At 39.8% G+C, this 26,452-nt stretch overlaps 2 protein-coding genes and 2 pseudogenes across 2 annotated transcripts; 3 read left to right on the top strand and 1 right to left on the bottom strand.

Annotated features, from left to right (window-relative positions):
- Window positions 1-4,236: 4,236 nt before the first annotated feature.
- Window positions 4,237-14,276, bottom strand: C15H14orf28 (chromosome 15 C14orf28 homolog). Its single transcript, XM_003831759.6, has 5 exons — window positions 13,924-14,276; window positions 10,538-11,062; window positions 8,195-8,284; window positions 6,963-7,097; window positions 4,237-6,125 (listed from the first exon to the last, which is right to left on the bottom strand). Exons 2-5 carry the CDS (start codon window positions 11,059-11,061, stop codon window positions 5,942-5,944), a joined length of 933 nt encoding a protein of 310 aa, XP_003831807.1. The 5' UTR covers window position 11,062; window positions 13,924-14,276; the 3' UTR covers window positions 4,237-5,941.
- On the top strand, window positions 14,078-16,262 carry LOC100992868 (atherin-like). The gene is made up of 2 exons (XM_034937498.3): window positions 14,078-14,347; window positions 15,924-16,262. The coding sequence occupies exons 1-2, from the start codon at window positions 14,078-14,080 to the stop codon at window positions 15,960-15,962; spliced, it is 309 nt and encodes a 102-aa protein (XP_034793389.1). The 3' UTR covers window positions 15,963-16,262.
- A 6,112-nt stretch (window positions 16,263-22,374) lies between these two features.
- On the top strand, window positions 22,375-23,521 carry LOC117974286 (ras-related GTP-binding protein A-like; annotated as a pseudogene).
- Window positions 23,522-23,642: 121 nt separating this feature from the next.
- Window positions 23,643-24,086, top strand: LOC100991160 (DET1- and DDB1-associated protein 1-like; annotated as a pseudogene).
- Window positions 24,087-26,452: the final 2,366 nt, after the last annotated feature.

Raw genomic sequence — 26,452 nt, 5'->3', positions numbered from 1 at the left:
AGCCTTAACCTGGTCTCTTCTTAACTTGAGCTCAGGTCAGCTCTCCTGTGTTTTTATTCCTTCCCAATCCCTTTCCACTGCCCTAAAATTCTCATATGTTGGGTATGCGGAGATACTTACTGTATCTGCTTCTCTCCTCTTCAAAAACTCTCTCAGATTTTGTCCACCCTGCCCTTAAAGCTAATTACGTTGAGTGTATTTTAATCTTTCTTTGTTACAACTCTGTGTTAGGTTAACAGGAAAACAGAAAGTCTATTTGGTTGTATCTATTTGGGGACAATTTATTCCATCCTGGTCTTGCTTCCAAACTTCAGCACCCGGGATACTATGATTAAGATGTAGGTAGAGGATTGTAAAGGAATGATATCCTTTGTAAAATAAAAGAATGAGTTATTGAAGGTTTAAGAAGACAAATGTTTTTGAAAGCAAGTGTCCGGGTGAAAAGAAATGCCTGAACAGGTGGCCATAGCTGTTTTCCTGAGTCTTACTTTCCTCTTGGAGTTTTGTCATGTTAATTATCTCTATCACCACTATGCTGGCCTCCAGGAGTATACACTTCTTCCTTCCAAGCCCTAACTCCTTGGTTCTTGGTTCTCTTCAGTACTGTAGAGCCATGCTAGACTTTCCAAAAAGTCTTTACCAGTGTGAGCCAATCATTGGATTATCTAATCATAATTGTGTAAATTATGGATGGAAGAAATGATGGTGGAGAAGTTATGGATGACCTTTATTTTCTTCTTCAAACTTCTTTTGTATTACTGATTTACATATTATTTTATATTCATATTGCGAAATGAGTGTTTATAAAATTCAAAGATAGGCCGGGCACGCTGGCTTACATGTGTAATCCCAGCACTTTGGGAGGCCGAGGCAGGTGGATCACCTGAGGTCAGGAGTTTGAGACCAGCCTGGCCAACATGGTGAAACCCCGACTCTACTAAAAATACAAAAATTAGCCGGGCATGGTGGCACTTACCTGTAATCTCAGCTACTTAGGAGGCTGAGGCAGGAGAATTGCTTGAATCCGGGAGGCGGAGGTTGCAGTGAGCCAAGATCATGCCACTGCACTTCAGCCTGGGCGACAGAGCAAAGCTCCGTCTCAAAAATAAATAGATAATAAATAAAATAAAACTCAAAGATAAAACAAGTAATGAAAATCCATCCAACTTTATAAATAGCAAGTTTCTGATTCTACTATGGCTAACTTGCCTACGCAGCTAATTTGCTCCCAAAGCTCCTGTTCCATTCCACACCCTTTTTGAGCTTCCTGCCGAAGCAGCTCACCTTTTCATTTTTAAGCAATATTCCTCCTGATACCTTGCAGAAGATCTTATTGAGAAAACAGTGGATAAACAATGGAACTGATTGCTCATTTGAGGATAAATAATCTAATTACATCCTCAGCATATAAAGAAATTATCTAGTTACAGATGGCTTCTTACTAACTTCCTCCCCGTCAGCTATAAGAGATAGAGTAAAAGGCTGTTTTCTCCCCAGGATCAAATTAAATTTGAGGTTAAAGGAGTGTCTTAGTTCATTTGTGCTGCTATAACAAAACACCTGAGATTTGGTAATTTATAAAGAAGAGAAATATATTTCTTACAGTTCTGGAAGTTGGGAAAATTAAGATGGAGATGCCAGCATCTGATACGGGTTTTCTTGCTGCATTATCACATAGCAGGAGGAAAAAGGGCAAAAGGGTCAAACTCACTCTGTCAAGCCCATTACTGGCTGGGCACAGTGGCTCATGCCTATAATCCCAGCACTTTGGGAGGCTGAGGCAGGAGGATTACTTGAGCCCAGGAGTTTGAGACCAGCCTGGGAAACATACAGAGACCCTGTCTCCACAAAAAATTTTTTAAAATTAAGGGGATTTGGTGGTGCATGTCTGTAGTCCCAGCAACTTGGGAGGTTGAGGTGGGAGGATCACTTGAGCCCAGCAGGTTGAGGCTACAATAAGCCATGATTGTGCCATGGCACTCCAGCCTGGGTGACACAGTGAAACCCTGTCTCAAAAAAAAAAAAGAAAAGTCCATTTATAAGGGCAATTCGTCTCACTCATGAGGGCAAAGCCTCCCCAAACCTCCCCAAACGTCCCAGCTCTCAGTACCACCACCATAGGGATTAAGCTCATTGTAAATTTTGAAAGGGAGACCATCTTTCAGACCATAGCGAGGAGGCTGTCCAGGTGACCAGAGAGTGGAGCTTGGGCCAGTACGGTGGGATGTAGGAACCCCTGATAGTAAGACATTCAATTTAAGATCTTCGTATAAATGTCTCAATAAGATGAACTTTTAAAGCTATGAAGTTTTAGGGCAGAATAATTTGATGCTGATTTTAAATGCTAGGTCATCAACAAAGGAAAAGGAGAAAATTAAAAAATTTTAAATGTTTGGTTTGGCTGTAGTTTAGTAATATTAATTACAATCATTTTATATGAATTCTTACCCTTTCTGCCTTATAGTACATTACAGTTATTTTCTAATAATTAAACATCACTGAATCATTATAAAACTAAATTTCGGGCCGGGCACAGTGGCTCACGCCTGTAATCCCAGCACTTTGGGAGGCCGACGCGGGCAGATCACCTGAAATCGGGAGTTTGAGACCAGCCACCAACATGGAGAAACTCCATCTCTACTAAAAATACAAAAATAGCCGGGTGTGGTGGCGCCTGCCTGTAATCCCAGCTACTCCGGAGACTGAGGCAGGAGCATCATTTAAACCTGGGAGTCAGAGGTTGCAGTGAGCCAAGATGGTGCCATTGCACACCAACCTGGGCAACAAGAGCGAAACTCCATCTCAAAACAAACATAACTAAATTTTTCATATGCTCAACATGTACAGCTTTTCTTTTGCTTTTTTTTTTTTTTTTTTTTGAGACAGGTCTTGCTGTGTTACGCAGGCTGCTCCAGTGATCTCTGCTCCCTGCAACCTCCAACTCGTAGGCTCAAGCCATCCTCCCACCTCAGCCTCCTGAGTAACTGGCACTACAGGCGACAAGTGAACACCATCACACCTGACTGATTTTTGTATTTTTAGTAGAGATGGGGTCTCCCTGTGTTGCCCAGGGAACTCCTGAGTTCAAGTGATCCTCTCACCTTAGCCTCCCAAAGTGCTGGGATTACAGGCATGAGCCACGTGTCCTGCCATGTGTAGCTTTTTATGTGTGATAGTAGTCATCTGATTATATAGTTGTTTGCCCATACTTTAGGAACACGGGACTCAGTCTAGTAGGCATGCCTGTGGTGGTCAGTTATCCTTTCTCTTCCTCTTTCATTGGATGGATTAGATCTAGTGACAGTTTAAACAAACTAATAATTTATAAATTATTATAAACTACTTTGAAGGAATAAGTAAGATTATTTACAGAAGTTAAAGAAGAAACGGTTTCTTTTGCTGAAGCTAGTTGAAGACTCCTTCTTAAATTTGCTTATTTGTTCTTTATGCCAGATTGTAGAAAAGGTTTTACAATTATTTTTGCTGTCCCTGTAGGTATAGGAGTTGTTTGTGGTATTTTGATTAAAAATGTATTCTGGGGCTGGGCGCGGTGGCTCGCACCTGTAATCCTAGCACTTTTGGGAGGCCGAGGCAGGTGGATCACCTGAGGTCAGGAGTTTGAGACCAGCCTGGCCAACATAGTGGAACCCCGTCTCTACTCAAAATACAAAAATTAGCCAGGTGTGCTGGCTGTGCGCCTGTAATCTGAGCTATGAGGCTGAGGTGGGAGAATCGCTTGAACCAGGGAGGCAGAGGCTGCAGTGAGCCAAGATGGAACCACTGCACTCCAGCCTGGGTGACAGTAAGACTCCATCTCAAAAAATAAAAAATAAAAGAAAAACAAAACCAAAACAAAAAAATATATAATCTGATTATTACCTCATATCTTTAGCCCCCCCACCAGTAGATTATTCTGATTTCTCTAAGGATGTTTATAGAACTACAAAGAATTTTCCATACCCTCACCTTCACATTCCGTAGATAATCTATTTTAGTTAATTCTTTTTGATCCTTTTTCTATTCACTGTTTGGTCAGCAGGAGATAATTTCTTGTTTCTATCAACTGCTACCATAAAAATAAACTATCTGTTCTCCTCCTTAAGCCCCAACCTGGGGTCAAGAAGGCATACTGAATTTCCATTACACACTAAATATATTAGTGATATGAGCTACAGCCTAAGTAATTTTTTAAAATCTGCAAAGTTCATTAGTTAGAGAAAATCTGGGAGCCTTGCCTGCAAATAAAAGAGGTAGAAAAATGTTTTTTTATTAGCATGTTCAAGGTAGTCAAGATTTTAACAAACATCTTAATCCTCACAACAACCCTGTGAGGTAGGTAAGTCATTGTTTCATGATAAACTGGTATTCCAAATAAAGTGCATTTCCTGAAAGAATAAATCTGCATTAGGAATAATTTTGTTAATAACACCATTTATGTTTACCGTAATATTTGTGTTATTGTATACTTCAGTTCATGCAATCAGGTGTCCCCAGAAAAGTTTACTCTAAATTAAATCCTAATCAGATACACTTGGGAAACTAAATAAATCTTGGGGTGAATTTTTTTTTTTGTAAAATAAATTAGTTTGATATATAAACAAGAATTTTCATAGTATTTGCTAGCATGAGGCATTCTCAGTAATGTTTCACCCATATTTATCCATTCTTGGGTAAGTTTTCTCAACATGGCACCAAGCACTTTAGCAGTTCAGCAGATGGCAGTGATCTGTGCTGTCATGTAGGAGCTTCTAAATATATTGCAACTAATCTCAATCCCAAACCTGAAGTGAACTATTTATTTAATGTAAACACTAAAATGGTGATAAATTTCAAAAAGTATTTTCCTTTGAGAATATTTTTTCCCTTAAGTTGCAAAAAGAAGGGTGACCTTAGGGTCTTTATAAAGAAACGTAATGTTCTGATAACTATAAAATCCTAATGATTTGTATTGCAAGTCAAAGCCGCATGCTATCAATCACTACTTACAAGGAAGCCAGTAGACATCACTCAAAAATTTAAGTTTTCTTTTCTCTGTGTCAATATAAAACTTCACTAGGAAAAGAAGTATTTCCAGGCACGCATTTCCCCTTAAATATATATTTAAAGTGCATTTCTATTGCTAGTCCGACACTAGTAAACATCCAGTTGCCTAATATTGTTTATAGTTGTTTTATCTGCAAAATACATTAGAGCATTTCAAATTACATTTAATTATAAGATAAACATTTAAGATAGTTATATAATTTATTTGTAATAACGTGAATTAAGCTTGGAAGCTTAGCTATCACTTAAAATCCACTGGCAGGTTTATAATACTTTAGGAAGTAGTTAAAAGTAATTTGCCATTATAAAGAAATAGTTTAAGCTCTGAAAAATTTCTCACACATTTTAAAAAATTGCTGCAGGGATACTAGGCAAATCGAACTAATAAACTAAGCCATCGATAAATTGTACATTCAAATCCATACTAGATCAAATAGTGCACTTTGGATTATAGTGAGGTAGGGCAAAGAAATAGAGTCAGATATATTTTGAACTGTTAAATTATATAAACTTAAAATACTTTTACCTAGGTTTTACTCGAATATCCAAAAAGAAAAATTTAGAATTCAGATGACAAAGTATTTCTTGAATTCAAAGACAGAATTGTAAAAATCTTTGAGGTACATATAAATAAAAAATACAAAGGCCACAAGATATGTTTTATTCCAACATAAAATATGCTCATATAAAAATAACTCAGGAAATATTAAAAAATTACAAACATTTTTGCATAGATCCTCTATATAAAACATTTACCTGGGGTTAGACACTGAAAATACACTTCTGAAACTAGTATAGTTGAACTATTTTCTTGGATACCAAGTATACACAAAATAAAAGCCCTTCATCTGGGACAGCATGGGCAGGAGGGAAAACAACTTTTAGCATCAGTCTATATTTATTTCTCTGTTGCTCGAATATAAACCAATGATGACAAGAGGAGAAACTCTGGGGGTTTATTTAACAAAATTAAATTCACATTTCTGAGCCCATCATAGTGCATCCAATGTCCACCAATCTGGAAAGCTGCAGAATAATGATGTTCCTCTTTGTTAAATAATGTGGCACCTTCCAACAAATACCTGCAAATTAAATAATATAGTATGAGAGAAAATTTAATACTTTGTTTTTAAGATAAACATTCCTTAAATTCATAACTAAGGAATAAAAACATTGACATTGTTTGTATTCTGTTCCCTGAAAAAGATATCCGTCTCTATAGATAATGTAATAAAATTGGAAATGTGGAAATTAAGAATTTCTTAAAAACATATTTTAACAGATGAACTTATAACCTGTTTGTTTCTTTTAAAAAAGAGTAAACACGTAAGAAAACTTTTACAGGGAAAATGTTAAAAGAACCCTTTATTTCCTGATTTGTATGCAGATATTTTTATTTATAGTGACAAGTAACATTTTATGTTTAAATTATGACCACCTGCATACTACTACACACTTCTCTGACTTGAAATACAAGTATTAGCCAGTATGTGTCAGGCACAAAATACTGTGCTATTATTATACTATCCAGTATTATGTGTCAGGTACTATCTTAAACACTTAGTATGTGCTTATTAAATCTTTACAATAAGTGCACTAGGTTCATACCATCATCTCTGCTTTATAGATAAGAAAACTGACATGTAAACTGGTTAAGTTGTTGGCCCAAGGTTAACTTATAAAAGATGGGGCTAGGATTTGAACCCAATTCTGTCTATTCTGTAGTCCACACACCTACCCACCATGTGCACTGCTAGTAACTGACTCTCTGTAATAAATTCTGATTCTATTCAGAATACATAAATTTAGAGACAGATATGATTGTTTTCAACAATATCTCTTAAGGGCTAGTCAAAATCATAATATAACAGGATAAATTTTTTTTATTAGTTTTATAAAGAAACAACAAAAACACCTACTTGTGATCAGACAAATCCAAGTAATAGGGTACATATGCCAGATCTTCAGATTTCCAATGTTGCATATTTAAGACAACAAAAGGGGGTGCCCCATGGCAGAAAACTCGTTGGGAAAATTCTCTTAAGCCACCACACCTAAAATAGAAAACAGGCATGAACATTATTACACTTGGGACAAAGCTGGCTTTCAACACTTCAGAGTTGTCTTTATGACTTTAATTTTCTTATAATTATGTATTATAGGTGTAGGTAATGGTTAATACCTATAGGTATAGGGTAATTACTACCTTATATCACCTAATAGTTCCAGAAGTTTATAAGCTGTGTTCCTTACACTAGAAATGACACGTTTAAAACTCCAGGAAATGCTAGCTATTTCTGTATAAGCCTATGAAAGCATAACTCTGCAGAACTGATACAAACGCTTTTATATTTCACTCTATATGCTGGTTTCAAATAATGGCAGAGAGGGGAAAAAATATGACTCTAATTGCTTCCTTTTGCCATTAGACTCGACTATAAGCATGAACAAATTGTTTCCTCATATTATGAGGTATTAAGTATATGGATCAGAATATAACATATTGAATTATACAGTAAAATCTTGATTAACCGGAATGCTCAGGGTACAGTATTCTGGTTAACAAACATTATTAACTTAACCAAATTAACCAGAAAACCATCTGTTTCAGTATTTGTTGCTACAATATATTCGTTCACTTTCTGGACTTAATAGGTACAATTAACAGAACATATTTTTACCTTTCCTTTTGAAATTAATCAGCAATAAGATCATCCTTCTAAATATTAATTCTCATTATACAATGTCACAGAAAATTTTAAGAGATTGGGATGAATATGTTCTGCTTCTCTCAACTTTTACTAGGTTAAGTTTTTTAGTTGTCATTTACCTCTTTCTCCTAAATGGAGAGTGCAGAAAAAAATCCAGATAATTGAGGGTCCCGATTAGCTGGGTTCCGGTTAACCAAGGTTTTATTGTACCTACTCAGCAGTGGGGGGGAAAAAAAGAAAAGGTATTTGCTTTGTATTCATCAATCAGCTGTAGTACCATATTCTATGTAGTGATATACTCCGTAACAAAAACACTGTAAAATGTCATAGTAAACTAGGTTTGTTAATAAGATTCATAAAGTACTTCAAGGAGCACATCTGCCTAGGTTTCCTTATAAACACATACATACTGTCATTTTAAATGTCTATTGTATACTCACCCATGCTCTTCACACAGTTCAATCTTGGAACAGAATAACTCATTCACAGCCAGTCTTATCAAGTTTCCATGTGGAATTTCTTGGGGAGGACTATAATAATTATTAAATGCATGTAAGAACTGCTTCAACATTTTATATCTTAATATATTATAACAAATTTTACAGCTCAGTCCTTTATTAGCAAAACCAATTATACCAAGTATAACCTTTATGACACATTCGGAATTTCTTGCAGATAGTATAGAAACCAGTTGAACTCAAACACTAATTATGAAATTTTCAAAGAAACATATTTTTGTATAAACAATCCTGATATATCCAGTTGCTGCTACGTTAATTTAAAACATTTGTGAGAAGATTCAAAAGAGGCAATCTGGTCTCGTGGGAAGGAACTAGGACCCAGAATCAGAGGAGCAGCTGATTAGTTACCTGATTAAATGTAAGTAATAATCATTCTTGGCCTCAAGTACCTGATCTGTTAAAAAAATTTTTTTTCTACATTACTTCAGAGGTTGCTTTAAATATAGGATTTTTTAAAAAGTAGGCAAAAACTTAAAAGTTATAGAGTATGATGAAAAATATTTTATTAAATAGCATAAAATATAGAATTATAAATATTTCATTATAGTTTCAAAATATTTACAGATGAAACTAGTTTTTAAAAAACAAGATATTAGGCTGGGTGTGGTGGCTCACGCCTGTAATCCCAGCACTTTGGGAAGCTGAGGTGGGTGAATCAGAAGTTTGAGACCAACCTGGGCAACACAGCAAGATCCTATCTCTAAAAAAAAATACAAAAATTAGCCGGGCATGGTGGTACATGCCCCTGGTGCCAGCTACTTGGGGGTGCTGAGACAGGAGGATCTCTTGAACCCAGGAAGTCAACGTTGCAGTGAGCTGTGATCACACCATTATACTTCAGCCTGGGAGATGGAGTGAGACCCTGTCTCAAAAAATAAAAAAATAAATAAAACATTAGCTGGGCATGGTGGCATATACCTGTGGTCCCAGCTACTGGAGAGGCTGAAGTAGTGAGGCATGAGGCAGGAGGATCACTTGAGCCCGGGAGTTCAAGGCTGCAGTGAGCTATGATCACTGCAACACTTCTGAGTTGTCTTTATGACTTGATAATTATTTCCATTGATTGATATTTCAAATTAGCAATGCAGGAAAATAGACAAAGTGTATTTCAGAGAAATGTAAGTTTAACAAATTAGGGTACGTGATATACATTTCCAAATGGGAACGATCTATCAGGCTGTTTTTCTGGACCATAGGGCCAAATACCTTTCTGCCAAAAATGCATTTGGGTCTGTTTTTCTTCCACTGGCAATTATCCCCTTTCCAGCTCATGTCCCTTGGAGGCTTTAACGTTTCCCAACACTCCAGTAGGGCTTGCCAATTTGGACTCTGTCCCTATCATTTACCAGGTGGGAGATCTGCCTTTTCTCTGAAAGCCAAAAACACTCATCTGGCTCCTTGCACCTTTCCTAGTCAAAATAAAAGCTGCTTACATCCACATCCACATGTGAGATGCCAAGTTCTGGGTTTCTGTCTATAATTATGTCTTGGCCATAATATGAAAGGATACTTTTAATTTTCTTGTTCATATGGAACTAGCCCTCCTGACAGAGACCTATTCAAAGGGTGAAACATTCCAAAACAGTATTAAGCGCTCTTAAAGAGGTTACATTTGTGACACTAAGAATCATCTATAGTCATATTAGTAAATTCAAGTAAGAGTAATATATTTTTCATACTGAGTAATTCATTACTTTGCTACTGACAAGGTTATCAGCTGGTTTTGTAAAGTAATTATAAGATGTTTGGATGTAATAGGCTGTAACACTGTTTTCAGGGGACCTGCAGAAGAATCTTGCATTTCTGTGACTGCTTCATGCCTAAGTAATTATAAAGGCTCTGTACTTTAACAAATACTTTGGCAACAAATACTTTGGCAACAAATATTGTCATTTGTCATCCAATGGGGACACATTCTGAGAAATGTATCCTTAGATGATTTCATAGTGTGTAAACATCCTAGAATGTGCTTACACAAAACTAGATGGTATAACCTTTTACACACCGAGGCTATTGCTCCTAGGCTACAAATCCATACAACATGTTACTATACTTAATACTGTAGGCAATTTTAACAAAATGGTAAGTCTTTGTGTACCTAAACACAGAAAGGTATACTAAATATACAGTATCCTACAAACCAGCATGGCATATGTGGTCCTTTGTTGACCCAAATGTCATTATGGGGTACACGACTACATATCTAAAGCAACATTCATTAAAAAAAGTAAAAGTGACAAAACAGACGTTAGACCAACTTACTTTATATTAATTGTGCGCCGCTGATCCTCCTGCACTCGAGTTGGGCATCGCCAGTTGGAACAGTAACTCTCTTGAATGGTAGACATGAGATTTTCAAGATTTTTTGTAAAATTATCATGCTCATTCCCAAACAAATCAATTATTAATGAAGCTTTATGGACTTCAGATTTGTATTGCTGTTTTTCCATCTTGTCCCAAATCCAAAGTAGCTTCACAGTTGTAAAACTGTAGGTGTCCATTAAGTAAAGAAAACAGTCTACAAACTCTCTACCAAAATGAAGAGAGAGTTCCCTAGGGAAGTTTTCATTTTCATTAAGAATGACATATAATAACATCAAGAATCCATCTATGGTGCAGGTATTTTTCAGTCTTATTTCAACATAGAGTGGTGTACAGGATACTGCTTTGCGGCCAGCTTTGATAGTAAAAACACCCCCCCAAGGAAGAACAGGCCTCCAAAATGATCGATCTTGGTTATAGTTATTTTTAATTGATGCTTTGATCTCTTCAAACAGTGTCTTCATCCTACATTTTAAAAGTTTAAAACAGAACACATAAAATTGTAACTTTGTATATTAAATGCATAATATGTTTAAACGAAAATAAATCTATCTAAAGACTCAAATCAAATGTGGTTATTAGGCCTCCCAACATAGCAAAAAAATTTAAATGAGCCACTTTTCGCGCACTATGCATGCTCTCTGGAGCTCTCTGGAAAGACCATTTAAGAAGCTGCAGTCTTTTTTTGAGGTACAGATGGCCATTTGACAGGCTTTATATTAATTACATTGCAGATTTTATCTGTGACAGAGGGAAACCCTGTAATAAAAAAAATCCTGAGGCTGGGCGCGGTGGCTCACGCCTGTAATCCCAGCACTTTGGGAGGCTGAGGCGGGCGATCACCTGAGGTCAGGCGTTGGAGACCAGCCTGACCAGCATGGAGAAAACCCTCTATTAAAAATACAAAATTAGCTGGGCATGGTGGCGCATGCCTGTAATCCCAGCTACTCGGGAGGCTGAGGCAGGAGAATCGCTTGAACCTGGGAGGCGGAGGTTGCGGTGAGCCGAGATCACGCCATCTCATTCCAGCCTGGGCAACGAGTGAAACTCCACCTCAAAAAAAAAAAAATCCTAAATGAAAATAAAGCTATTAAAAACATAAACTAACTTTGGTTAGGCATATTCCTAATGTAAACCTCCTCATCTTTCCAAAATACAGGCTGTGCTTGCTTCATTTTCTTGTTAATATGGGTGATTCCACTTAAGAAACTAATATAATGGGATCCTTAATTGGGGGTACAGAATAATAGCCATTACATAATCTTTATATTAACTATACTACATATTTTATTTGTTGTATAGAAAAACTATGTAAAAAAAAAACTCTTGTTGCTATATAGACTAAGACTAATTCTGACATTTAGCTTTGAAAGACAGCATGAGGAGTAATCATGAAAATCAATCTTAAGTGAATAGTAGCATAGCTAATATTGCTAATCACTTTGGGATTTTTATTTGCAACTGAGAATTGTGCTATTGTGCAATTTAGATATACTATAATTTTTAACTACAGAGGCTATACTATGAAGATCTGATTCAGAACTTGATAAATATCCTGATTATTCCCTATGCGTGTTTTCAGAATGAAGCAAAGCATCCTCCCTTTTCAAACTGGCACTCTTCCCAACCTTGAGGACCACTAGGCACTTTGATTTTAAAGCCACAGTAAGTATTTTAATAAATATGTTGTGTTATATGTATGTTATATAGCGCACATACTTTTGAAAGAATGAGTTCTTTTTACAATTGTATTGAAAAAACTCCTTCACTTTACTTGGGACAAGCAAATAAACTAACAACATCATATTGTTTTCCGAGGTTACTTTTATGGAGAAGTATTGTTATGAAAAAAGGGAGGCATCTGAGGAGCAGAAACAGAGAAATGAGTGACTGAGATCAGTGTCTTATTTTGACCATCTTTTCCAAGTGCTGCATCCTCCCAAACACAACATGAACTCAACACTTAATAAAGCTGCAGTCCTACGTGTTTTATTTGTGTAAGAAACTAAGTCCAAAACATTCTGCAATGCGAGTAAAAATTCACTTCTGCAATATATTAAACACACATGAACACAGTGTTTTCAGTGTGAAGCAAGATACTGTGGACTCTAAAATATCCAGTAACTATATTTAGTATGAAGAGTGGATGTTTATATCTAGTTGGCCAACACATTGATTCTAGTCATCCACTTACGAAGAAGAGGGTGTGGCAAATCTGCAGCCTAGGAAAACACAAACTCAGTTTCTTCGTAATAGAAACTGACACGTTTTGTTTACAAAGATTTTAAAAAACAGTTATGCATTCAAATACTTTAAAAACGAAAATAACTTTATGGTTTGATTTATTTCCGTTGAATTTTAAAGAACTTTGTAGCAAGGTTTAAGATTGCTTAAAGAGCCTGAGTTCAGATTCCTAAAATAGTGCATTGGGAAGGAAGCATAAATCTCTAGGATATTTTCTTCAAATTGTCTTCAGACATGACCAAATGAAGTGTAACTACCCTTACACTCTAAGAGAATTAAACTATAATGACATATGTGGCATGAAACTTTAGTCTTTCTCTGGGAAAAACGGGAGGAGCGAAGGTTTGGAAGAACTAGAGGATACTAGTTTCATCATGAATTTGGTGATTTGTTCCAAAGTAAATTGCAATAAAAATCGGGGGTGGGGAAAAATGATGGAAAGATAGCTGTGAAGAGCTTTACTTAAAATTGTCTTAGCTGTTTAGCTAGGAACTGTAATTAGAAGGACTGGAGGATGTATTCCGCTGGCTTTATTCTCCAGGCTCTACGGGCCCTCCAATTTGAATAAACCTGGAAAACTCTCCTGACCTCTATTTCTTTGACAAAACATCTTTCTTTCGTGGTGACTTCCAAGGGAGGAAATTGGTACCCCAAGCTAGCCGTGAGGACCCCACCACATGCCCAAGGCATTGAACGCCAGACTCCCTAAGGACTCAGGGATTCTAAAAGTCCCCTCTCAAATCAGCGCCTGAAATACGCCTGAACAGCCACGCGCTACCGCTCCCAGCAGCGCAGGGCTTCGGGACAGGGACAAGGCGGACGCTAGGCGTGCGCCCCCGGGGAGCCCCCACGCTCCGGCCACGCCCACCCTGGCCTTGGGCAGCCGCGCCCGGGAGGCCTGGCACCGAGGCGGGCGGGTCCCCGAGTTAGGGGCCCGCGAGTCGGCTGGGCGCCCCCGCCTCTGCCCGGGCAGTGCCCCGCCGAGTGCTCAGGACTGGGGACAAATAGGCTGGAGGGCCGGGCCGCGGAAGGCGTTCCCACACCGGCCAGTCTCCGTCCACCAGGAAGCAAACTCCTCGTACCTCCCTGGGGACCGAAAACCGCCGGTGCCGCCGCACCCGTCGCCGCCGCCGCCTGCTCATGGAGAGCCCGGGCTGCCGCCGCCGCCGCCGCCGCCTCATCTATGAGTACCGCCGGCTGTCTCGGCCTCCCCCGGCATGAGTTCTGGGCTCTGGCATGGTCTCCATGGCAGCCGCCGCGGCGGGAGCCACAGCAGCTCCAGCGCCCAGGCCCAATCTCACTGGACCCACGGAGCCAGGACAGCGGGACACGTCGCTTCTTATTACGGAGGAAGATTCGGCACGACCTCCGCCCCCCTCCCCCCAACCCCCCCGTTTTCAGCCGCCTGACAGCGCAGCTGCGCAGGCGCGAAGACGCCCCAGCCTAAAGTGCGTGTGTCGGCTGTGTATACAGCATCCAGATTCGCCCAATGGGAACCAGGATCAGGTGTGGGGGGCGGGACCTCGCAGAGAGGGGCGGGGTTCCACTGGTAGAAGGTGGGTGGGGAAGCCGGAAGTGGGCAGAGTTTGCACGGAGGCGGAGCTTTATTGGCAAACCTGATTGGCTTTTTGAGGTTTGTACCATTTTAGGACTTGATTTTAGTTTGCTTCTGGGTCTTGTTTTCTCAAATTCTTAACCTAGAAAGAAAGCTTTGTTTTCTCAGTAAATTACGGTTTTTTAAGCGTTTAAGTATTTACCTAGAAAACAGTTGAATTGATCTGTTAAATGCCAGCTTTAGTGTTCAAGTTAATTATTGGCCAATATACTGTAACTTACAGTGGAAGTTAACCCCATTTTGAAAAATTAGATTGTTTTAATTCCATTGTGAAGTTGAAAAAATTGGGTTTTGGAGATAATAAGGTCCCACACAGCAAGTGACGGAGCTGGAAATTACAGTTAGGACAACTTAATGCTAGTTTGTGGGCTCAACCACTATTTCTGTTTATTAGGGCCGAGTTTTTGTATCTCCCGTAAAGAAGCAAGGCCCTGTATGGCTCTGCATCTGGAGAACACAGGCCACCCTGCAAAAACTACCTCTACTTGCAAGTAGACATGGAGATCTGGTTGAGATTTTCCCCATCCAGCCTTTCAACAAATAATGAGGGTCTGGAAAGTTAGCTCTAACGTTCAGAACACGTGAGGGCTAATGAGAGAGCTCAAGGCTATCCTAGTAAATCAGTGTGGTTTTCCGTCACAGGCTGAGCCTGGGAGAGGCTGGATGCCTTCTTGACCGGTGTGATGGTCGGCCAACGCTATGGAGGGGAACTTCCTCATGGATCTCTCTAAAAAGTCTAGAAATGGAAGAGAGACTTCCATTTCTTGAGTTTTGGCTCTGCCCAAAAAAGAATAATTAATAGCTCTGGCAAAGCCTGCTCTTTTTAGTTTCCTGTTTTTTCTTATTTCTTATGGTATTTTATAGATGAGGAAACTGAGGCTCTTAGAGATTAAACAAACTAGTGTGTTGGAAAACTTGCAAAAAGTTCACTCTCAATATTAATCCTCTCCTACAGGTAGAAAAGCCCTTTAAAAATGTTTGTAAATGTGCATTATGTGTCTAATTATAAATCCCTCACAAGACATGGAGTTCATTTTATCCTGATTAGGTCATTCTCTTCCTGAAAACAGCCATAGTATGGTGGATGACACTATTTCTGGAGAATAGTATTGAGATTGCTCATTAAACTCTGCCGAGTCTCAGCTAGCTGGAGGAAGCATGGAGTCCTTGAATACTTGGATAACTCACAAACATCACTGAGGCCTTTAACTGAAATTTCCATTCTGCATCTTTTCCACTGTCTTCAAAATCTGACATCTGAGTTGTAGGGTTTTTTTAGATACATTTACTGAAGTATAATTGGCATAGAATATATAGAGCATACTTAAAGTGTATAGTTTTTATCAGTTTTGACATATGTATACCCCCTTAAACCATCACTGTGATCAAATGAGTATGCCCATCACCCTTAAGTTTCTGCTTACCTACCGCCCCCCAACTCTGCCTTTTTTTTTTTTTTTTTTTCAGAATCCTGATCTGTTACCCAGGCTGGAGTGCAGTGAATGATCTCGGCTTATTGCAACCTCCGCCTCCCAGGATCAAGAGTTTCTGGTATCTCAGCTTTCCGAGTAGCTGGGATTATAGACGTGCACCACCATGCCTAGCTAATTTTTGTATTTTTAGTAGAGGCAGAGTTTCGCCATGTTGGCCAGGCTGGTCTCAAACTCCTGGCCTCAGGTGATCTGCCCACCTCGGCCTCCCAAAGTGCTGGGATTACAGGCGTGAGCCACCACACCTGGCCCTCATTCTCTTAGCAGTGTATTTTGAAGAGAAGTTTTAACTTTTAATAAAGTTTAATTTATTTATTATTTTATGGATTACATTTCTAGTGTTGTTTCTAAGAAATTTTTGCCTACCCCAAGCTCACAAAGAAATTTTCCTATGTTTTCTTATAAAAGTTTTACGTGTTCAAGCTGTACATTTAGATGTATGACGCATTGTAGTTAACTTTCTTATATAGTTTGAGGCATGTATCCAAGTTCATATTTGATGTATGGATACCCAGTCATCGCAGCAATTTTTTTTTTTGAAAAGCCTGTACTTTTTCCACTGGGTTGCTTTTGTGCTTTTGTCAAAAATTAGTTGCGCAGCTTGGGCGCAGTGGCTCACGCCTGTAATCCCAGCAGTTTGGGAGGCCGAGGCGGGCGGATCACAAGATCAGGAGATCGAGACCATCCTGGCTAACATGGTGAAACCCCGTCTCTACTAAAAATATAAAAAATTAGCTGGGCATGGTGGCGGGTGCCTGTAGTCCCAGCTACTTGGGAGGCTGAGGCAGGAGAATGGCGTGAACCAGGGGGGCGGAGCTTGCAGTGAGCCGAGATCACACCACTGCACTCCAGCCTGGGTGACAGAGCGAGTCTCCATCTAAACAAAAAAACAAAAACAAAAACAAAAAAAGTAGTTGCCCAATACCATTTTATAAACACTTTATTTATTATCAATCATCAACCATATGTCACACAGTATGCTAGCAGTGGAGATATCAGTAAGTGTTCTTTGGTTGCAAAGACTGGAGACCAATATTGTTAATTTAAATAGGACATTTTTGTTTTTTGTTTTTTTTTTTTGAGACAGAGTCTCGCTCTTTCGCCCAGGCCGGACTGCAGTGGCGCTATCTCGGCTCACTGCAAGCTCCGCCTCCCAGGTTCACGCCATTCTCCTGCCTCAGCCTCCTGAGTAGCTGGGATTACAGGCACCTGCCACTGTGCCCAGCTAATTTTTGTATTTTAAGTAGAGACGGGGTTTCACTGTGTTGGCCAGGCTGGTCTTGAATTCCTGACCTCAGGTGATTCACCCGCCTCAGCCTCCCAAAGTGCTGGGATTACAGGTGTGAGCCACTGCTCCCGGCCTTCTACTAGTCTCAATAAGTCCTCTTTAGAATTCAAATTATAATGCTAAGTTACATTACTAGTAAACTATTTTTAATCTCATTTTTCCAAAAGCTGAATTTTTGCTTTAAATCTATAAACTTTGTTGGTAGATGTTTAAAAAGGTCCAGACTCCACCACAACAGATAATCCAGTAATTATCCTGGGATGTAAAAATATCTGAACAGATGAGAGGAAGACATTGATATCTGAACTTAAAGTTACAGAGCCTGTTTGGAGAGGCTATGTTACAGACACAACCAGCCCATAATTACCCCTCAATGAGAGGCCTCGAGAAAGAAATATCCTGATATCACTTTTCTCCTCCCTCTGATATAATGATGTGTTGTCATTATTTCTATTATTGTATACTGTTTGAAAGTGACACATCTTCTATCGCCCTTGCTTTGTTGATTGACAGTTCTGACAGTTTCCATGCTGGTTGACAAAACAAGTGATTCTGCAGTTGCATAAAGTTACATCTATTTTACTCCTGTCATTTGTGCTGTGCTTGCTGTACATTTTTACTGCTATATGGGAATTTAAGAAATAATTTTAAAGTGTTTATTATTATTATTAATTTATTTTTTGAAACAGAGTCTCACTCTGTTGCCTACCACACTGCAGCCTCATCCTCCCAGGCTCAAGGGCTCCTCCCACCTCAGCCTTCCAAGTAGCTGGGACTACAGGTGTATGCTACCATGCCCGGCTAATTTTTTTTGTATATTTTTTGTAGAGAAGGGGATTCACTCCATTGCCCAGGCTGGTGTTGAACTCCTGGACTCAAGTGATCTACTCAACTCGTCCTCCCAAAGTGTTGGGACTACAGGGATGAGCCACTGCGCCAGGCCAAATGAAAAAATAATTCATACTATCTTTGTTACCAGTCTTAAAATTTAAAATATACCCCATTTTATTTTATTTTTTGAAACTTATCCTTTAAAAAATTGGTTTAAAGTCTTATTTTTCTGTTGGGTCTCATGTTCTTGGTAAAGTGGTCGTTAGATCAAGTTTGATGTACACAAATACCATTTATCTGTCTATGCTAGTACATTTGCTGAGCTCCCATCATGAACTTTGAGTCCCTGAGGATCTTGAAGTTAAGAAGGTTCCTGCTCTAGAAAATATGTAAGCTGTATAAACAACAATAACAATGAGGAAGGGCATGAAAATCTAATTTCTGTAACTCAATTCAATTCAGTCGATCTCATAGCCTTATTATCTGGGGAAAAATCAGAACACATAGGCCCTAAATTTAGTCATAAACTTTAGTCTAGATATATTTTCCAGAAGAAAGGGGTAGTCGTGGGGACTAAGCCCCAGAAGCAGCTGTCACTTGCCATTATATCAGACTCTGTTGCCTTAAGCTTTCCAAAAATAGAATTCACATCTTCAAATTCCCGTATTCCTTCGGGTATCCCCAACAGACTTTTCCCCCAGTGGACAAACATTATGTTCTTACTTTTGACAATCATTTCAACTGTGATACAGGAATTTGATTCTAAAAATTCAGGGACAGGATCAGCTCTTTCCAGCCCCTTCTAGCTCTAAATCTTAGGAAACAGTGGGTGCCACTTTTTCCCAATGTGAAGCCACATGGGCTGGGTCCTTTTTCTCCCTCAGATCACAGAAAGTAAAGTAAGCAAATAAGGGAAAAATCAGATTTTAGTTCACTAAAAGTGTTCTTTTTATTTGCCTACATGTTTAGTATTTCTGGTGCTCTTTATTCCTTTGCATATATCTAAGTTTCCCTCTGCTATCACTTCACTTCACTTTGAAAAAACTTGGTTTAACGTTTTCTGTAGTGCAGTCTGCTAGGATGGTTTTAAAAAATGGCTGCACACTCTTTTACATTGTTTCCATTGAGACATTGGGTCTTTGTTCCTTCTTGAATCTAGGTAGACTAGTAGCCTTTGACCTACAGAGTACAGCAAAAATGAAACTCCGTGGCTTCTGAGGCTAGGTCATAAAAGAACATGCAATTTCTGCCTTATTCACTTGAATACTTGCTCTTAGAGCCCTGAACCATGATGTGAGAAGACCCCTATCCTGGAGAGGCTATATTCTGGTCAGCTGAGCAAGCTGAGCCCAGCCTTCTAGTCATTCCTGCCACAATGCCAGATATATGAGTGAAGGTCTCCAGATCCTCCAGACTTCCCATTCACCAGATAAATACTGCTGATGACCTCCCTTGATACTAAAAGGAGTAAAATGCAAATCAAAACCACAATGAGATACCATGTCACACCAGTTAGAATGGCAATCATTAAAAAGTCAGGAAACAACAGGTGCTGGAGAGGATGTGGAGAAATAGGAACACTTTTACACTGTTGGTAGGACTGTAAACTAGTTCAACCATTGTGGAAGTCAGTGTGGCGATTCCTCAGGGATCTAGAACTAGAAATACCATTTGACCCAGTCATCCCATTACTGGGTATATACCCAAAGGACTATAAATCATGCTGCTATAAAGACACATGCACACGTATGTTTATTGTGGCACTATTCACAATAGCAAAGACTTGGAACCAACCCAAATGTCCAACAATGATAGACTGGATTAAGAAAATGTGGCACATATACACCATGGAATACTATGCAGCCATAAAAAAGGATTCATATCCTTTGTAGGGACATGGATGAAATTGGAAATCATCGTTCTCAGTAAACTATCACAAGGACAAAAAACCAAACACCGCATGTTCTCACTCATAGGTGGGAATTGAACAATGAGAACACATGGACACAGGAAGGGGAACATCACACACTGGGGACTGTTGTGGGGTGGGGGTAGCGGGGAGGGATAGCATTAGGCGATATACCTAATGCTAAATGATGGGTGCAGCACACCAACATGGCACATGTATACATATGTAACTAACCTGCACATTGTGCACATGTACCCTAAAACTTAAAGTATAATTAAAAAAAAAAATCACCCAGCTGAAACCTGCCCAAATCTCTCATTCTCTTAATCATGAGATATAATAAAATCATTATTGTTCTAAGCAACTATTTTTTGAAGCCCATTTATGCATCATTAGATAAGTAGAACAGAATTCGGGGTGCCATTGTAATAAAAACCTAAAACATGAGCATTGCCTTTCGGACAAGATGTAAGGAAGAACTTGAAAGAGCTTTGAGGAGACTGTTAGTAGAATCCTGACAGTCATTGAGGAAGATGTCATTGAGGGCTTCAAGGAAAGTAAGGAAAATGTTGTTGGAAGCGAGAGGAAAGGAGCCCCTTGTCATGTCATGGTAGATGGTTTAGCAAATGTGATAACATAGCAAATAGAAAATGTATTTAATGAACTGCTGTATCTGGCTTAGAGTACCAGGAAGAATTTTGAAAGTATCAACTGTTTTTTGTTTGTTTTTGAACTAGGTATCATAACATCTGGCTAGACAAATCTACACTAAATATTCAATTTTCAAACAGAATTTAGAAGAATTATGTAGGAACTAGATCTGAAAATCAAACTATTTCTTGTTGTTATTTTCTCCCAGCAGAAGATGCTCAAAGTAAGATAGAGCTGCAGGGCAAAGATCAAATCCTAAGGTCTTATTAGAAAAACATGAGTTCAAGGTAGACCTGAGTTCAAGGTAGACCTAAGTCCAAGGATGTGAGTGAAAGCCTTTTGTTAAGAGTTCAGAAACAGATAAAAGACCTTGTAAGATTCTGTTAACTTAAATTCATGAGATGTACAAAGTTAGAAAAGAGAGTTTTATTTCTTATAAAGGGTTGCAGTTTGCAGGCTGGACATCCTGACAGGCCAGGAAGCACAGCCTCCAGCAGAGACAGAAAGCAAGCACTTAGAGGGAGGAAAGGGTGGAACAGGGATTTATGCCAAATGGGTTAGCTAAGTATACATAATCAACAGGTTATAGGAGGAGCTATGGATATTCACAAAGCGAGGCATGCAAGCATAGTAAGCAAACATGCATGTTACATGCATCCCATGTTCACTTTAGGGTGGAGACTTAACATTTAAATGCATTATAGAGTTGGGCCTCATATGTCAAAGGTGAAGGCACTCGGTATAGCCTTTGTAAACCAGCCAGAACCAGTCTACGGTCAGTGGTCTCTTATCAGGAGAAAGTTACTAAAATCAGCCTCTTGTCCAGTCAAAGCTACAGTTGTGGCTTGAAGAACAGAGGTGTCAGTCAGAGTCTGGTGGTTGATGAGCTGCAGTTGTTTTAGTATTGCTTACCTCAAGGCCAGTGCTTAATTAGCTGCTAGAGAAAAAGAAAAATCTGTGGCAGTTAAAACATACTTTAGTCTTTAAGTGTAGGAGTGCATGACTTAACTCTCGTCTGGCGTGGCCTTAGGTCTTGTTTATAATTTGGTATCTTATTGCCACAAAGTTCAAAGTCCATTCCATTAGTTTTATGATCTCTTATTTTATCAATTCTTAAGGGGTTAAAATACAGACTCTTAAACATCAAGGTTTCTAAGAATCTTAAGGGCATTGCCCCACAGCAGCCTTACAGGAAGCCTGAGGTAGAAAAGGGCTTATCTAGAAGATATTTATGGATGTGGTTTTTATCTAACAAAATCAATTATAAGTTGATACACAAAAAAATCCACAAAATTTTACAAGTAATTACATCAGTTCACATGAAAAAACAAACAAACAAACAAAAAAACACCAGAGACTATACAAAGTGAAAAAAGACTTCTGGACCCTTAAACTTCTATGAGCAGGCAGCAGGCTGAGGGGGCTACTTATCTGCAAAAATGGAACAGTTCTTGCAGAAAAGAATGTCTGAGAGGGCAAAACCAAGATCCCAAAGGGAAGAGCCAAAAATCATAGAAAATCATTCTCAGAAAGCAGGATAAGGCCTAACTGCAAAATAGTAACATATGCCTAGCTGGATTTTAGAATTTCAATGGATTGGTGATTTCCTATTTTCCTCCTTTATTGAATGGAAATATTTATTGCAGTTACTCTATTCCTGTCCCACCATTGTATGTTGGCCATGCATGGGATAGTAACTTGTCTCACTAGTTCACAAGTTTTCAGATCAAGAGTATCTGAACAGTATGGATGGAGCCTCATCCATACCTGGACTTGATTTGTTTGTCTCACCCACTAGAGTGTGCTTATTTGCAAACATCCACCTGGGATGAAAAGCGCTACAAAGCCTGGTCCAGTATTGCTTATCAGCTGATTCCCAATGTTCAGCAACTGAAGATGAACACAAGGAATTTTGCCCAAATTCTTGAAGTCGATGAAGTTCTACTGTTTGAAAGAGCTACATTCTTGGTTATTTCCCATTACCAGTGCAAAGAGCATCACGATGGCCACAGATTTGAGAAGATCAGCAACATTATTAAGCAGTTCAGCTGAGCTGCAATAAATTGGTCCCTTCTTTCCGGAGTATGGAAGTTATGAATTCTAACTTCACCGCCTTCATTGACATCTTCACATCAAACATCTAGGTGACGGTTGTTACGTCAGATCCGTAGATGCCTTCTGTAGCTACTCTGATCAACAGTCGAAAAACCAGGAAACACTGAAAATCTGGAGAGTGGATGGCCCCAAGCACAGTCTCTTTATGCGTTGAATATTGCCAAATGCTCTTTCTGAAAATGCTGAATTGCCTTTTCTGGAGAGCATATGTGCTTTTAAATATTCATAATATTGCGTGCTTAAAAGTGGACTTTGAGGCCGGGCGCAGTGGCTTACGACTGTAATCCCAGCACTTTGGGAGGCCGAGGTGGGGGGATCACAAGGTCAGGAGATCGAGACTATTCTGGCTAACACGGTGAAACCCTGTCTCTACTAAAAAGACAAAAAAATTAGCCGGGCATAGTGGCGGGCGCCTGTAGTCCGAGCTACTTGGGAGGCTGAGGCAGGAGAATGGCGTGAACCCGGGAGGCGGAGCTTGCAGTGAGCCGAGATGGAGCCACTGCATTCCAGCCTGGGCGACAGAGAGAGACTCCGTCTCAAAAAAAAAAAAAAAAAAAAAAAAAAAAAAAAAAAAATCAACAAATGTTATAAAAGTATTTTTTAAAACATTTAACTGATTTTTCTATTGGGGGGAAACAGCTTAATGGTGGAATGTACAAAAACCTACCTGTTTCCTTTGTAAGACTCTAGACAGAGAGATCCAGGCCTGCAATTCAAGTAAGAGAAAGCCATTTTAGAATTTGGAGTTTGTCTTCTTGTAGATAGAATAGTGTTTTGAACTGAATGTTTGTGTCCCCTCCACCTCCATTCATATGTTGAAATCCTCAATGTGATGGTACTAGGAGGTGGAGTCTTCGGGAGGCTTAGTTCGTGAGGGTGAAGCTCTCACAAATGGGATTAGTGTCCTTATAAAAGAGGTCCCAGGGCTGTGGTGGCGGCGGTGGAGGCTGAGGTGGCGGCTGAGGCGGCTACGGAGGAAACAGAAGATGGCAGATTTTTTGAAAGGACTGCCTGTCTACAACAAAAGCAATTTTAGTCGATTTCACGGGGACTCCGTGTGCAAAGCCTCGAACCAACGGCCCTCAGTCTACCTGCCCACCCGAGAGTACCCGTCTGAACAGATCATCGTGACCGAAAAGACAAACATCCTCCTGCGCTACCTGCATCAGCAATGGACAAAAAGAACGCTGCCAAGAAGAAAGACCAGGAGCAAGTGGAGCTGGAAGGCGAGACCTCGGCGCCCCTCCGCAAGTTGGCGCTGACCCACAGCCCAGAGATACAGGAGGACACTTAAGACTCTCAACCCCACAGGCGCCTCCTGTCGGGTCTGCTCCTTGGTGGCCCACCCACCCGCCTCCTGGCCTGCCCATCCACACCCTGCGTCCACACCATTTCCAACCTCATAGGAGCCGACGTATTTATTTTTATTGAGTTTTTATTTATGCTGTAACCTGTATCAAGCGTTGGTTAAAGGGGACATCAGACCCAGTAGTGTGATGTTGGTAGATGCTTTTTTAAAAAAAACAACATTGTCCCCCCGACCCCCGCCTTCCACCTGGCCAGTTTCCCCACTCCCGCCCCCAGTTCTCCTCCAGAGAACCAGAGCGTGCCTGTGAGGGTCTCTAGCGAGGCTTTACTGCGGCCAGGCGGCAGGGGCCGGCCCAGGGCGGCCGACCCACCAGGACAGCCAAGCGGCCTTCTCCGACACTGGTCCAGGCCCTTGAGACTCGGTCTTGTCCCACGTTCCGCCCGGAACTCTCTCATGCCCAGACCTCACTCTGAGCTTGCGCGCATGTTGGGGAGAAGTCGGCCCTTGGGGTCTTTCTCTTGAGTGACTTTTTCATAGACTCGTGGGTGCTCTGTGTCCACCCCAATAAAAGGGTCTTTCCTACTTGGAAAAAAATAAAATAAAAAACATTAAAAAAAGGCGGGAGGCAGAGAGCTCTCCTGTCCCTTTCCCACCATGTGAGGGAGGATACAAGGAGAAGTTATCAGTCTGCACCCTGGAAGAGGGCTCACACCAAAACTTGACCATGCTGGCACTCTGATCTTGGACTCCTAGTTTCCAAAACATTAGTAAGTATCCATAATGACTGGGCTTCAGAATCATTTGTGAAATTTTAAATAACACAGATGTGAGGATCCTATCCCTAAAGATTCTGAAACAGTAGATTTTAGTGGGGTCTAGAAATCTGTATTAAAATTTTTTTTCAGATAACTGTGTTGTTTCCTGGCTTACAAACCACACAGAGATGGAATGTGTGTATTGATTAGTAAGAAGAAATAAGCCTATATGATCCAGGACTCTTTTGGTTACAAATGTCAGAAACTGAAACAAGCTTGAGAAAAATGAGATTTATTGGTTCATATAAGTGGGAAGTTCAGAGTGGAGCTGGCTAGAGTTCTCCATTGGTGCCTTACAGGGGCTCACATATCATTAGCTTCCTCTCTCTTTCTTTGCTCCTTTTTTTCAGCTCTACCAACAGGTCTTTCTGTGCAGTGGGGAAGGTGGCTCCCACAGCTGTAAGCTTTCATTTTTATTGTTCATGATTCAAAAGGAAGGAAGAAGAGACCTTTCCTCTTCCAGTATTCTCATATCAATCTGCATGAATGGGCTCTGGCCATCACCCCTTTGACCAATCACCATGAAAAGGAGGATAGCTGTATGATTAACCAGGGGTCAAGGGGGCCTAGTGATCATCAGTTTTATCAGAACCATATATAATTGGAGAAGGGGCAGTTTTCCATTGGAAACAGTTATGCTGAGGAAATTAAAACACGGATGTCCTCTACTGAGATTCACCTACCTGGATATGTAATGCAAAGACTTGTGTTGATACCATAATTTATGATGGATCTTCTTTAGCATTAACTATTTCATCAAATGATGCAAAGTTATTGAGGTCACGTAGTTTCAAGTAGGGTAACTTCAGTTTGAGTTATTGTGTAAGGGGTATAGTATGTACCTCTTACAATTTGAAAAATATGTCTTCTATCTCTCAACTCTAATCTTGATAGGTATGGTAGGGGGCCTTCTGAGATGGCTTCCAATGATCCCCACCTCTTTGTATTCACACTATTATGTAATCCCTTCTCTTTGGGTGTGGGCTGAGCTTAATGACTTACTTCTAATGAATAGAATACAGCAAAAGTGATGGAATGTCACTTCCAAGATTGGGTTGTAAATACTATGACTTCCATCTTGTTGACACTTTTTGTCTTGCCTTTTTGGCTTGCTTGCTTTGATGAAGGAAGTTGCATGTTGGAGAGGCCCAAGTGGCAAGCAACTTCAGGCAGCCTCTGGCCAGCAGCCATCATGAAGCTTGCCAACAACCATGTTGGTGAGCTTAGAAGCCCATTCTCTGGCATTTTAAAATAATTTTTTAAATTTGAATTTTTAGTTAAAAATATTTGTTGTATGTTTAATTTTTGTGGGTACAAAGTTGTTGCATATATTATGGGTTACATGAGATATTTTGATACAGGCATGCAATGCATAATAAGCACATTAGGGTAAATGGGGTCTCCATCACCTCAAGTACTTATCCTTTGGGTTGCAAACAATCCAATTACACTCTTTTAGTTATTTCAAAATGTGCAATTAAGTTATTTTTGACTATAGTCACCCTGTTGTACTAGAAAATACTAGGTCTTGTTCATTTTTTTAAACTATTTTTTTTGTATCCATTAACCACCCCCACTTCATCCACAC

The sequence above is a fragment of the Pan paniscus genome, chromosome 15, assembly GCF_029289425.2.
Source record: "Pan paniscus chromosome 15, NHGRI_mPanPan1-v2.0_pri, whole genome shotgun sequence".
NCBI lineage: Eukaryota > Metazoa > Chordata > Mammalia > Primates > Hominidae > Pan > Pan paniscus.
The sequence above is the reverse complement of the archived record's forward strand: the minus strand, read 5'-3'. Positions and strand labels throughout refer to the sequence as shown.

Bases quoted from the DNA above. Each gene is read 5' to 3' on its own strand.
- LOC100992868 (XM_034937498.3), top strand. From the start codon at position 14,078: ATGGTCTCCATGGCAGCCGCCGCGGCGGGAGCCACAGCAGCTCCAGCG. The intron at 14,348-15,923 runs GTGTGGGGGGCG...TTTTTTTTTCAG, and splicing joins CCAATGGGAACCAGGATCAG to AATCCTGATCTGTTACCCAG.
- C15H14orf28 (XM_003831759.6), bottom strand. From the start codon at position 11,061: ATGAAGACACTGTTTGAAGAGATCAAAGCATCAATTAAAAATAACTAT. The intron at 7,098-8,194 runs GTGAGTATACAA...TTTCTATTTTAG, and splicing joins GAACTGTGTGAAGAGCATGG to GTGTGGTGGCTTAAGAGAAT. The intron at 6,126-6,962 runs GTAGGTGTTTTT...TTTAATTTGCAG, and splicing joins TTGGATTTGTCTGATCACAA to GTATTTGTTGGAAGGTGCCA.